Source organism: Cetorhinus maximus, chromosome 7 (assembly GCF_964194155.1).
Source record: "Cetorhinus maximus chromosome 7, sCetMax3.hap1.1, whole genome shotgun sequence".
In the NCBI taxonomy this organism is placed as follows: Eukaryota; Metazoa; Chordata; class Chondrichthyes; order Lamniformes; family Cetorhinidae; genus Cetorhinus; species Cetorhinus maximus.
The window spans coordinates 74776300-74788633 of NC_135885.1; the positions used below are offsets into that span (position 1 = coordinate 74776300).

Here is a 12334-nt window from a genome sequence, read left to right on the forward strand (position 1 = left end):
TTCCTTGCTGTGAAGACATTTTTTGGCTTAGCAGCTGCCCTTGGGGTTACATGATATTCTGTCTTCAGCTTTCCCAAGACTGAAAATAGGGATGGAAATTTGTTTCTCAATACATAACTGGACTGCTCACCAGCAATTTCGTCGACCTTGTAAGTCAACTTCAACTGTAAGCACACTTTTCTGCTCAACAATTATGACTCCTGGTTTTGTATAACATACAGGGTTCAATAATTTCTTTATCCTTGTATCTTAATCACACCAAGCGCTGGCCTATTACTTTCAATGCAGTTCCTCCTGGATCTTGCAACTGAATGGAGGATGACTGTAACATGATATTTTTAAGCCACTTTACTTCATCAGATAATACTGAAACACCTGCGCCAGTACCCATCTTGAATTCTGTGGGGCGCCTTATAATTTAATGCTCCGATAATTATTTTCTGTTTCGTTAACTTCTCCTAGGATGGTTATTTGTTGTTTTCTGTGGTCCTTCCACATCTTGGATTTGATTTGGCCTTGTTATTTTCTCCTTCCTCCTGTGAACTACTTGTATTTAGATCAGCAGACAATTTTAAAATGTCCTAACTTTCCACAGTTATAGTACTTTGTTTCCCCTGCTAGACATTCTTCCCACTTGAGCAAGGTTTCCTGCCACACAGGGCATTTCAAGATGCTGATTGGCAAGCTTTTCCCCTGATTTCATGGGATTTTGCTTTAATGTGCTCCCTCTCTTCTGTCCAACATCTTGAATGGCCTCATGCATTCTTTTTCAAGGGACATCACTTACCCCACAAACAATCACTCTGTTTTGCTTCCTAAGCTCTGTCTGTCACACTATCTGTACTGCTTTTGAGAGAGTTAAATCTTCCCTTGTTTGAGAGAGATCTGATAGGGTTTCACTGAAGGCCCCAATTACTTACCTGATCACGTATTAATTCATCTGAGGATCCTGTTGTTGCAATTTTCTACTAGCCTGTACAGGTCATATATGAATGAATCCATGCATTCACTCTGTTTCTGTTTGCTCTTCTTAGTATTGCTCATTTGATGATTAAATTTGAACACTGAAATACGCATCAAATGCCTGGAGGACTTCATCATATGAGCTTGGAGCCTCAGACTCCTTGCCTCACAATAGCCCCTACTACATAGAGTAAAATACTGACCTGATCCTTTTACTCCTCCTTATGCAAACCTGAAGCTGTTCTGTATCTGGAGAATCTCTTCCTCCAACTGTCCTAGTGTTGAGACTGTTGTGAGCCTTCAGTGCTTCAGGAAGGTTCTGGGAGTGGCAATGCGGACCCCACGCTTGTGCTAAGCTCCCGATCTGTTTCTGCTTCAGTAGTTTTGCTTGTAGGTTGTGATCTTTACTTACTGCTGTCTGGACTACAGATCAGTATGTCATATGCATCTGCTGACCCCACCATGCTCTGTTCTCAGGTGAGTCTTCAATTTTTTTCTTTTTGTTCTTTTTCCAAGGATTTGCAGGTCTTTCACGAGTTTTTCTGGGTCTTTATGCTCTGTACGTTGCCACCGTGTTTTGTGTTGTGCTCATGGTCTAAATGGGGCTTCTTTAGGGTTTGTCTGTTTCCCTAAGAAAGCTACCACAGATTATTATTCGTAAAAACCATTCTTGTTTATTTACAGATCTATGTAAATATCAGTACTTTACACGAGCACTTCTGCTTTCTGTCAAATCTCAGTTACTTCATCATGTGACATGGCATCATAGTTACATTAGGATCAGGTTATTATGATGTTAACTCTTAACTTTACAGGTTGTAAGGTGTGATTCAGTGAGTATGACTATGCCAGACTGTTGCTTGGTTAGGCCATGAAACAGCTCTCCCAAATGTTGGCGCTGGTCCCCTGATGTCAATGAGGGCGACTTTGCAGGGTAGATTAGGCAGGATACATCTTTACTGGTTCCAGTGCCTAGGTCAACACCTGGTGATCCGTCCGGTTTTATTTTTATTCGACTTTTCTTTAGCGGTTTGATACAATTGAGTGGCTTGCAAGGCCATTTTAGAGAACAGCTAAGAGTCAACTATAATGCTGTGGATCCAGAATCACGTGTAGGCCAGACCAGGTTAAGGATGCAGATTTGGTCACCTGAAGGACCAGGTGGGTTTTTACAACAGTGGTAGTTTCATGATTATTAATGAGGCTAGCATTTTAATTCTAGATTTATTAAATTTAAATCCTTTCCAATGTAATCCAGCAACAGAATTATGGTCGAGATGCCCAATGAAGTCGAGGAATTTAAAACCAGATGTGAGAGAAAATCTGCAGCCAGGTCTTTAGCAAAACTCACGTCAGGGATGAGCTTTGAACTATGAGGCAGTGGCTGTTTAAAATAAGTTAACTTGAAGTTTCTGTTAAAATGCACCCACAGTTACAATCAGAGGAACTTAATCATCAGGGGGAGGGGGGGGGGGGGCGAGAGGGAGGGAGGGGGGGGGGGGGGGCGAGAGGGAGGGAGGGAGGGGGGGCGAGAGGGAGGGAGGGAGGGGGGCGAGAGGGAGGGAGGGAGGGGGGGCGAGAGGGAGAGAGGGGGGCGAGAGGGAGGGGGGCGAGAGGGAGGGAGGGAGGGGGGGCGAGAGGGAGAGAGGGGGGCGAGAGGGAGGGGGGCGAGAGGGAGGGGGGCGAGAGGGAGGGGGGCGAGAGGGAGGGGGGCGAGAGGGAGGGAGGGAGGGGGGGCGAGAGGGAGGGAGGGAGGGGGGCGAGAGGGAGGGAGGGAGGGGGGGCGAGAGGGAGGGAGGGGGGGCGAGAGGGAGGGAGGGGGGCAAGAGGGAGGGAAGAGCGAGAGAGAGCGAGAGAGAGCAAGAGAGAGAGGATTTATCATCAGTGGAAAATACAAACTGATCAGGAAAACCGGCAGCGGTTCTTTTGGCAGTTTCTACCTGGCAATTAACATCACCAACGGGGAGGATGTGGCAGTGAAATTGGAAATCACAGAAAGCGAGGCATCCTCAGCTTTTCTATGAGAGCAAACTGTACAAGACCTTACAGGAAGGAGTTGACACCCCTCACATCCGAGCGAATGTAATATAAGGGTTGTATATCCTAGGTCCGCACAGCAGAGCCTGGTATTCAGTCGTCTCAGACCCACTTGCCACTGGGCCAAGGCCTCGCTCCGTGTAGCCCGTGTGGTAGCCCGTGTGGTAGCTCGTGTGCAACAGCCACCCCACGTTAAAAGAACTCATGCACAGGCATCTTCTACCCCCTTATAATGAAGTTCTGGGCCTGGTGTGTAATCAGGAGAGAGGGGGTAGGAAAATCCAACATCAACGGTACACTGCTCCTGACAAAAGGCCTAGAACACGGCCTTGTCATTACCAACACCTTGTTCCATCAGGAGAGACAAATACAAGGCCTCACGGCAACACCTTCGCTCCAAGTACTGGCACCTGCTCGACTACGTCATTGTCCGAGCGAGTGTATCGCCTGAGCCATGACAGGAGCCAATGACTGCTGGACAGACCACTGTCTAATTCACTCCATCATAAACATCAATGTAGTCCCAAAAGCCAGTGACGGCAACAGAAACAATGCCACAACAAAATCAACACTGAGGCACTCAAGGACCCTGATAAGAAAGCCCTATTCAGCCAGCACCTCACTGCCAACCTGGGAACTTCCGGGGACCCAGAGACACACAGTGCCCGGTCTGCACTCAAGGCCTCCATCATCAGCAACTGCGAAGAAACGCTTGGTCACTTGACCAAGAAACACCAAGACAGGTTTGATGAGAACGACCAGAAGGTCCAGGGGCTGATAAGCCGCAAGCACAAGGCATTTCTGAACCTGAAACAGTAATCCAACTCGACAGCAAGTAAGCAGCTCTACAGACGGCTGAAGTCCAGCAAAAAACCCACGAACCAAAGAACAGATGGTGGGTGGAGAAAGCACAGGAGATCCAACAGTTAGCCAACAACCATGACACATGAGGTTTCTTTACAACAGTTAAGCCCTCCCTCCCTCTCGCCACCCCCCTCCCTCCCTCTCGCCACCCCCCTCCTCCCTCTCGCCACCCCCCTCCCTCCCTCTCGCCACCCCCCTCCCTCCCTCTCGCCACCCCCCTCCCTCCCTCTCGCCACCCCCTCCCTCCCTCTCGCCACCCCCCTCCCTCCCTCTCGCCACCCCCCTCCCTCCCTCTCGCCACCCCCCTCCCTCCCTCTCGCCACCCCCCCCTCCCTCCCTCTCGCCCCCCCCTCCCTCCCTCTCGCTCGCCCCTCCCTCCCTCTCGCTCGCCCCTCCCTCCCTCTCGCTCGCCCCTCCCTCCCTCTTGCCCCCCCCTATGGCCCAAGCACCCAAGGCCCCAGTCCACTGCTGGCCAAGAACGGAGAGGTGCTCATGAAGGACAGAGAGGCAGTCAGTGCCTGCTGGAAGGAGCATTTCGAAGTTCTTCTTAACAGAGACTCTGTCTTCAACTCGAGTGCCTTTCACTTCATCCCGCAGCATGCTACCCACCACCATCTCAGCACAACCCCAACCTGGCACAAGGTAGAAAAGGCCAATCGACAGCTAAAGAGCAACAAGGCATCAGGAGTAGATGGAATCCCCGCTGAAGCACGGCGGAGAAGCATTATTGGTGCAAATACATGGCCTCATTTCCCTTATCTGGAAGGAGGAGAGCATGCCAGGAGATCTCAGGCCCAATAATTGTGACCGTCTTCAAGATAGGTCTGCGGCAACAATAGGAGGAATCTCCCTGCTGTCGGCACAGGGAAGGTCATCGCAAGAATCCTCCTCAATCGCCTTCTCCCTGTGGCTGAAGAGCTCCTCCCAGAGTCGAAATGTAGATTCCGCCCACTAAGGGGCACCACAGACGTGATCTTCGCCACGCGGCAACTGCAAGAGAAATGCAGGGAACAGCACCAACCCTTGTGCATGGCCTTCTTTGACCTCACAAAAGCTTTCAACACCGTCAACCTTGAAGGCTTTTGGAACATCCTCCTCAGTTTCGGCTGCCCCCAAAAGTTTGTCACCATCCCTCGCCTGCTCCACGAAGATATGCCAGCCATGATCCTGACCAACGAATCCACCACAAACCTAACCCACATTAGGACTGGGATCATGCAAGGCTGTGTCAGCACACTGACATGTTTCTGGATCTTCCTTGCTGCAATGCTCCATCTCATCCTCAGCAAGCTCCCCGTTGGAGTGGAGCTAAACTACAGATCAAACAGGAACCTGTTCAACCTCCACCACCTTCAGGCCAGATCCAAGGTTGTTCCATCCTTTGTCATTAAACTCAGTATGCAGACGATGCTTGTGTCTATGCACACTAAGGCACCTCAAAACTCTGCAGAAGTACCACCAGCGCTGCCTCCGCAAGATCCTGCAAATCCATTGGCATAATAGGTGCACCAACGTCAGTGTTCTTGCTCATTCCAACATCCCCAGCATCGAAGCTTTGACCACACTCTCAGCTCCGCTGGGCGGGCCACATTGTCTGCATGCCTGACACGGGACTCCCGAAACAAGCGCCCCACTCACAGCTTCGACACAGCAAGTGAGCTCCAGGAGGGCAGAGGAAACGCTTCATGGACACCCTCAAAGCCTCCTTGAAAAACTGCAACATCCCCACCGACATCTGGGAATCCCTGACCCAAGACTGCCCCAGGTGGAGGGAAAGCATCCAGGAAGGAGCTGAGGAGGTCTCATCGCCAAGGGCTAGTGGAAGCCAAGTATTGACAGCAAAAGGAGCACATGGCAACTCGGGTACCCCACCCACCTGTTCCCTCTACCACCATCTACCCCACCTGTGACAGACGGTAGGTCGCGCATTGGACTCTTTAGTCACCCCAAGAACTCGTTTCTAGTGTGGAAGCAAGTTATCGTGAACCCTGAGGGGCAGCCTAAGAAGAAGAAAGGTTACTTGTCCAGCAATCTTACCACTGTGCTCTGTTAGCTAATCACAGCCTGAGTAAGTATTACAAATACAATAATTAGTTTTAGCACTTCTGATTTGAGGAAAAGATCAGGCTGGCTTCGTGGTCTCAAAAACTCTAACTCCTCCTAGAAATGTATGCGCAAAAACAATGAACAGGATCAGTCTCAGCTTTGATACCAGTATAGAATTTTATAGCCCACAAGGGATCACTGGGCCATGCAATATTTGTCTGCTCTCAAGACATCCAGACACACAGTCCCATTCCTTGCCCTTTAATATTGCTTTGAGCAACAAAATTCCATGGGGGTATCATAGCTGAGCCTGACCCCGTTGTCATTGTTTTCATACAAGCACATCTTCTCTTTCAATTATTTATCAAGTTTTATTCTTATTAAACACCAAAGTTCAATAACTTGTCAACATTCATGGTCAAGGCTCTCAATAATTGCTACTTGAATGGTGAGTCAGAGAGTGATACAGTAAGAGACAACCACTTCAGAGAAAACTGCAGAGAAGATAAAGACTTCTAATGTGATGTTAAGACAGAAAGTCTGTTTACAGTTTAATAAGAACCTGCAATGTCATAACATTAAATGCTTATTTACATTCAAATTCAAATTTACATTCTGAACAAAACTAAAATATGTCCAGCATATACTATGCTTAAAAGATTTTTCATATGGCCAATATAATTAAGCCCATAACGCTAAGTCTTTATTAAGTGCTTATCCAAGGCATTGCTCATTGAGGTGTCGAAGTTACTATATTTTATAACTGGCATTATGCAATGCAATGTAATAAATGTTTTATTAGAGCCAAAGATTAAGTCAAATTACGTTATTTCAAAGCAAACTGATTTTTTAAACCAGTCATACATTTAACACCTGTAAATCAGTAGTTTTACCACATTGTATAGACAACACAGAAGCCTTTGTTCCAACTAGATCAAGCCAGTGTTTACACTCCACGAGCCTCCTTGTCAAATTATCAGCATAATCCTACATTCCCTTCTCCCTCATATGCTTATCTAGTCTCCATTTAAATGTGTCTATACAAATTCACCTCAACCACTCCCTGTGGTAGCAAGCCACACTTTCTCACCACTATGGATGAAGTTTCTTCTGAATTCCCTATTTTATTTCTCGGTGGCTATTTTATATTAATGGCCTCTAGTTCTGCTCGTCCTCATCAGTGGAAAAACACCCTCTGGTGTCTAGTCAAACAAAGCCTTCAATAATTATAAAAGGCCTCTATTAAATCACCCCAGAGCCTTGCCGGTTCAAGAGAAGAGAGACGCAGTCTGTTTATCCTTTCCTGAAAAGGTATAACCTCACAGTTCTGATGTCACTCTTGTAAACCTTTTTTGCCCCCTCGCCAGTGCCTCTTATTTATAATATGGTGACCAAAACTATAACAGTGCTCTAACCATGTTCTAATCAAGGTTTGATTCAAGTTTAGCCTAACTTCTCTACTTTTCAATTGTACCCCTCTTGAAATAACTCTTGGTTCTTGTTTTTTTATTGTTTCAATGGACTTACTAACCTGGGTGGATACTTTAGTGATATGTAATTGTATGTCCAGATTTTTTTTTATTCTTCCACCTCATTTAGATTCTTATTTTCCAAGTATTCCTGAACTCAATTTTGTTACCAAAATATACTCCACAATTATCCATTTTGAAATTCATTTGCCAATTCTATGCCCATGCTGCACATTTAATGTCTTGTAATTTGGTACAGCGCTCCTCAGTATGGCTGTAATTTGGTGGCATCTGCAAATTTAGAAACTTGTATTTTTTATTCCAAATTCTAAACTGTTAATATAAATTCCAAAGAATCATGGTCCCAGCATTACTGTTTGAGACTCCAGTTTGCATCTTCTACAACTAAAAAGCTACCCTTTAACCGTAATCTCTGCTTTGTCATGCCGCCACCTAGCTGTCCATATTCCTTGACCTGCTTACTCAACTGTTCATCATTTTTTTAATACATCTTGGTTTGGAAAAAAATGATGAGTGAAAAAATGCACCAGATTGGAATTGGTTACATGATATTTTGCAGCACTTTGGAGGGGAGAGTTATAAAGTTTAACAGAAAAAGACATTCTGAGGTTGAGTAAAACAGTAATATGCTTGAGTTCTGGCAGCCCCAAGGGGTTCCAGTATATGGCAACATGGGGAGGGGCTCCAACTGGGCAAAGATGGATTTTTTAAGAAGCAAAAAGCATGGCTTCTATGGCACTGAGGGTTGTACCAGGGGTCACAAGAGTAACAGAGACCACAGCCTCAAGCACTAGAACTCCTGGCAGAGCTTAAGCATATTAGATAAAAATATTTTTCCAAATGGCTTACATTTTCCATTGTTACTTTTTTTTATATAAGCTACGTGCAATATGCAGGCTGGAGAGGCAAATGATAAAAGCAAATTCAGAAATAGCTCTTATAGGAGGTTTAGCAGTTGCTCTTCTTAAATTCAACTTGTACATGCCTACCTGCTCAATTTTAATTTGGTGCATATTTGGCTCAAATTTCATATTTGTAAATCAGATGCAAGTACAGCACTAACTTTGAACCTCAAACATGGTGCCGGAAGGACACAAAATGCACACATGTACCATTAAAAAGAAAACATGCAAACCAAAAACATTTGTAATGCAACCAGATGTGAAAACTACCGTACACAACATTAAAGTGGTGAATTTCATATATGGTACAGGGTCAAACAGATATGGGAAAGTGAAAACACAATTTCACACTAGACCGAAGGAAGAACTGTAATGATGGTCAGTAGATTAAGAAAACCATATTCAATAAGTTAAAAATTCAAAATAATCCTTTCCACATTGTGCATGGCACAATTTCATTAATATGTGAGCCTTAGGCAATTTAAACAAGGTTTCTGACCCTCTTCCTGACCATATTCACATTTTGCCCTTGAGAAACTCAGATTATATTTAAAAATGCACAGAACGGCCAATGACATTCCAACAAGGATATAAGAATTTATAACAAAACAAGTAGTTCAAATACAAATCATTTCAACAACAAAATCTAGCATGAAATACATGTCAGCAACTATCAAATTACTTTCAAAGCTGGTGTCCTTAAATGGCTAGTGTTCTCAAACCAAAGAATAAACTTACCTAATAGGTTAATGATCCCTTCATTATAAGCTGCAAAAAGTCTAATGGCATCTTTGAATAGCAACATGAAAGCTGCATTGATCACCCCATTTGTGAGCTCATTGGCACTGACCTGTGAGACAAAGAGGAAGAAATTCAGGTTCATCACATTGCAATTAATTTCCATTTCAGACATTTCTTTAGCTGTTTCTGCAATTCTAAAATGAATGTGAATAACAGCTGTAAGATATAAGCTTGTTCGTTTTTTTGGGGCGGGGCGGGGGGGGGAGATCCATTTTAGATGAAGACAATAATCTGAGGTTACAAATTTAAAAATAACATGCCAAGTCTTAAAAATATTTTTGCAACAGTATAACAAAACTACAAAAAAATTACTGCACTTCATATACAAAATGTATTTTGTGTTTGGAAATTAGGAATTCACTCATTAGCATAAAAGCATAGAGAGTTAAAATTCAAAACTGCAACCACCGATTCTTGCCATTTTTACTCTTGCAATCGTGAAAATAGTTCCACATCAATTGAACTAAAAGCTTTTGTGTAGCAATTTCAATAAATAGGGTACATTTCATTGAAAACTCATCATTGAAAACTGCAGTACCTGTTATTCCTTTGGGAAGGGGATGGGTGATACCATTGAGCATTTTAAAATAGTGTTGCATTGCACAACACTGAAGAGTGCCAAATAATTAAATTGAGTATGCTGAAAATAAAAAGCTTTTTATCTTGTATTCATCAAAACACTTCGCAGGAATACTAAAACAAGGGGAAAACAACCATTTATACTTTATGAGAAGAGAATGCTGATTGGTTAACAAGTGGACTCTGAATGGTAGAGGCATTGCCATGGAGAATGCACCAATTAATGTTGACTGACAGTTAACTGTCAAGCATTGTTTGAAATTTAAACCAGGCAGCTTGAACCTAATTGGTCAAGGCATTGCCCTGAGGAATGAGTCAGCAAATGGCCATCATTTATTTTGTTTAGCTGAAATAGGTGCAGTGTGTGTACATGCTCTTTCTGTCTGCAAAGAACAGGGCCCTGTGTTTTAATATATGCTTCCAGTACATGCAAATGTGCCATACTGTGAGCCCAACTAAATCATAAATTGGTTGTCAGCGTAATTCTTTGCACACGGAGCAACATTTGCTAAATAATCCTCAATCGCTGAATCACATCTAATGTTGGACACTGATTTAAGTTTTGCAAGCATGTGCTGGTTGGATACGGTCTGTAACTTGCCCGTTGCGAACAGCGGCTGAGACATGCTGTTTGAACGATCCGCTAGTCTTTGGGATGTAAAGCCTATACATACCTACCGTCACATTGGCATTGAAATTCATATACCATATTACTCATTTGTGTGATAGGCAGAACATCTTTTTGGCTTGACGGCAGCATCCTGTTAGTAGCTAACATCACTCGTGTTGCTACTGCATAGTAGCAGCGTGAAACACCTAGCTTCACCTGTTGCTCAAATTTTTGAGATATCTTGCCCTTCCAGGATAACCAGAGGTAAATTGGGCACTTTTCAGGGCCGAAAGTGATGGCCATGGCCCATTCATTAGTTTACGTGATATACAGTGTAAAATGATCTGATCAGGGTAGCCATTATCCCGCAGGACGTCTTTGATGCGCCCTATTTCAGCATCAAGCTTGCATGGTGAGCAAATGGCTTGTGTCCTATTTACAAAGTTGCTAGTAAGATCAACCTCATAGCATCTGGAACTGCAAGAATCCCAATGCATATATTGACCAGTGAAGGTAGGCTTGCAGTAGACTGTGACAGACAACCCCATGGCAGACTTCTTAACTAGTGTGTCAAGGAAGGGAAGTTCATTTGACTGCTCCATTTCATAGCTGAATTTGAGCACAGGATGGAGCCCATTATGACAAGTAAGGGAATTATTACATGCAGCTGCAAATTTAAAAATAGCGAATTTATCACCATATATTGGAAATATGCAAGGGGCGGGAGATAAGGTGTCATTCCATTGAAGGCACATTTCTCAAGGAACCCAACAAAGATATTTGCAAGAGCTCGGCCTAGAGGGGGTCCCATGGTAACACTATCTATCTGGGTATATATGGTGTCATTAAAACTGAACTCAACTTTCCAAGTTCTTAAGTTCATAAGTTCGATGAATACTGATTCATGCAAAGGTGGCAGCTCTAGATCGGCATGATATAGTGCTGCAGCGCAAATATCTATGGCTTTCTTAAGTAGAAGATTGGTGAATAGGCTAGCAAAGTCAAATGAACACATGGACACAGCATTGCTATCAATCTGGAAGTGCTGTATGGCCTTCGCAAATGTGAAGGAATCCTCCATTGTGCATATGGAAAACTTGCTCAGAACTGGTTGTAACAAGTCACCCAGCCATTTGATCAATTTATGTTGTGCAGAACTAGTCATAGATAAGACAGGGCATAAAGGGACATAACTTTTGTGCATTGGGCAGCCCATATATACATGGACACAGTGAGCAGCGAGGACGAACTCTGTCATGTAGATCACACAGCAGCTCATTGCTCTTACACAAGTCCACCAAGCATTTTTTTTAGCTTACTTTCGAGCAAGGCTGTACAGTCATGTTGAGCGGCAGGTCTAATGGTTACGAATTTGGACCCATCATTTAGAATGGCATGCATTTCATTGATATAGTCACACTTGTTAAGGATGAGTATTCCCATCCATTTGTCAGTTTTACTGATATGTCCTGGTTGGTCTTAAGGCCTTGCAACACTAAGACATTCGCGTTGCACATGGAAGACAGACAGATCATTTGGAATCCAGAAATATGATTGTGCCAGATCAGCTGGCTGTGCTTTCAAGAATTCAGTGTCTTCGGTAGACGCTGGTTTGTGGCGGGATAGTTGGGAGTAGCGGAGTTCGAACTCAGCAAATACCTCTTCCTGTTTGATTTGGAATGAAGGCACACTGAAATTGATACCATGCACATGAACAAACTCTTTGCTTTCTGAGGATACAGGGTCAGAGATTTGTTACCGGTTTAATTGCGTTGCCAAACTGTTTCCATTTAAGTGAGTTTATGGTGCCAATGTGTACTGGAAGCTACATATATTAATGCACAGGGCCCTGTACTTTGCAGACAGAAAGAACATGTACACACATTGCACCTGTTTCAGCTAAACAAAATAAGTGACAGTCATTTACTGACTCATCCCTCAGGGCAATGCCTTGACTAGAGTCAAGACTAGAGCCTGGTTTAAAAATTTCAAACAATGCTTGGCAGTTAACTATTAGTCACCATCAATTGGTACATTCTCCA

General features: G+C 44.1%; 1 protein-coding gene across 14 annotated transcripts in view; it reads right to left on the reverse strand.

The window, feature by feature from the left end:
* picalma (phosphatidylinositol binding clathrin assembly protein a) overlaps positions 1-12334 on the reverse strand; it is a 142019-nt gene that overhangs the window by 87832 nt on the left and 41853 nt on the right. For all 14 annotated transcript variants that reach the window (XM_078545732.1, XM_078545731.1, XM_078545730.1 and 11 more), the window contains exon 6: positions 9041-9152. In XM_078545732.1, coding sequence (XP_078401858.1) covers positions 9041-9152 — 112 coding nt within the window. The remainder of the gene's footprint in view (positions 1-9040; positions 9153-12334) is intronic.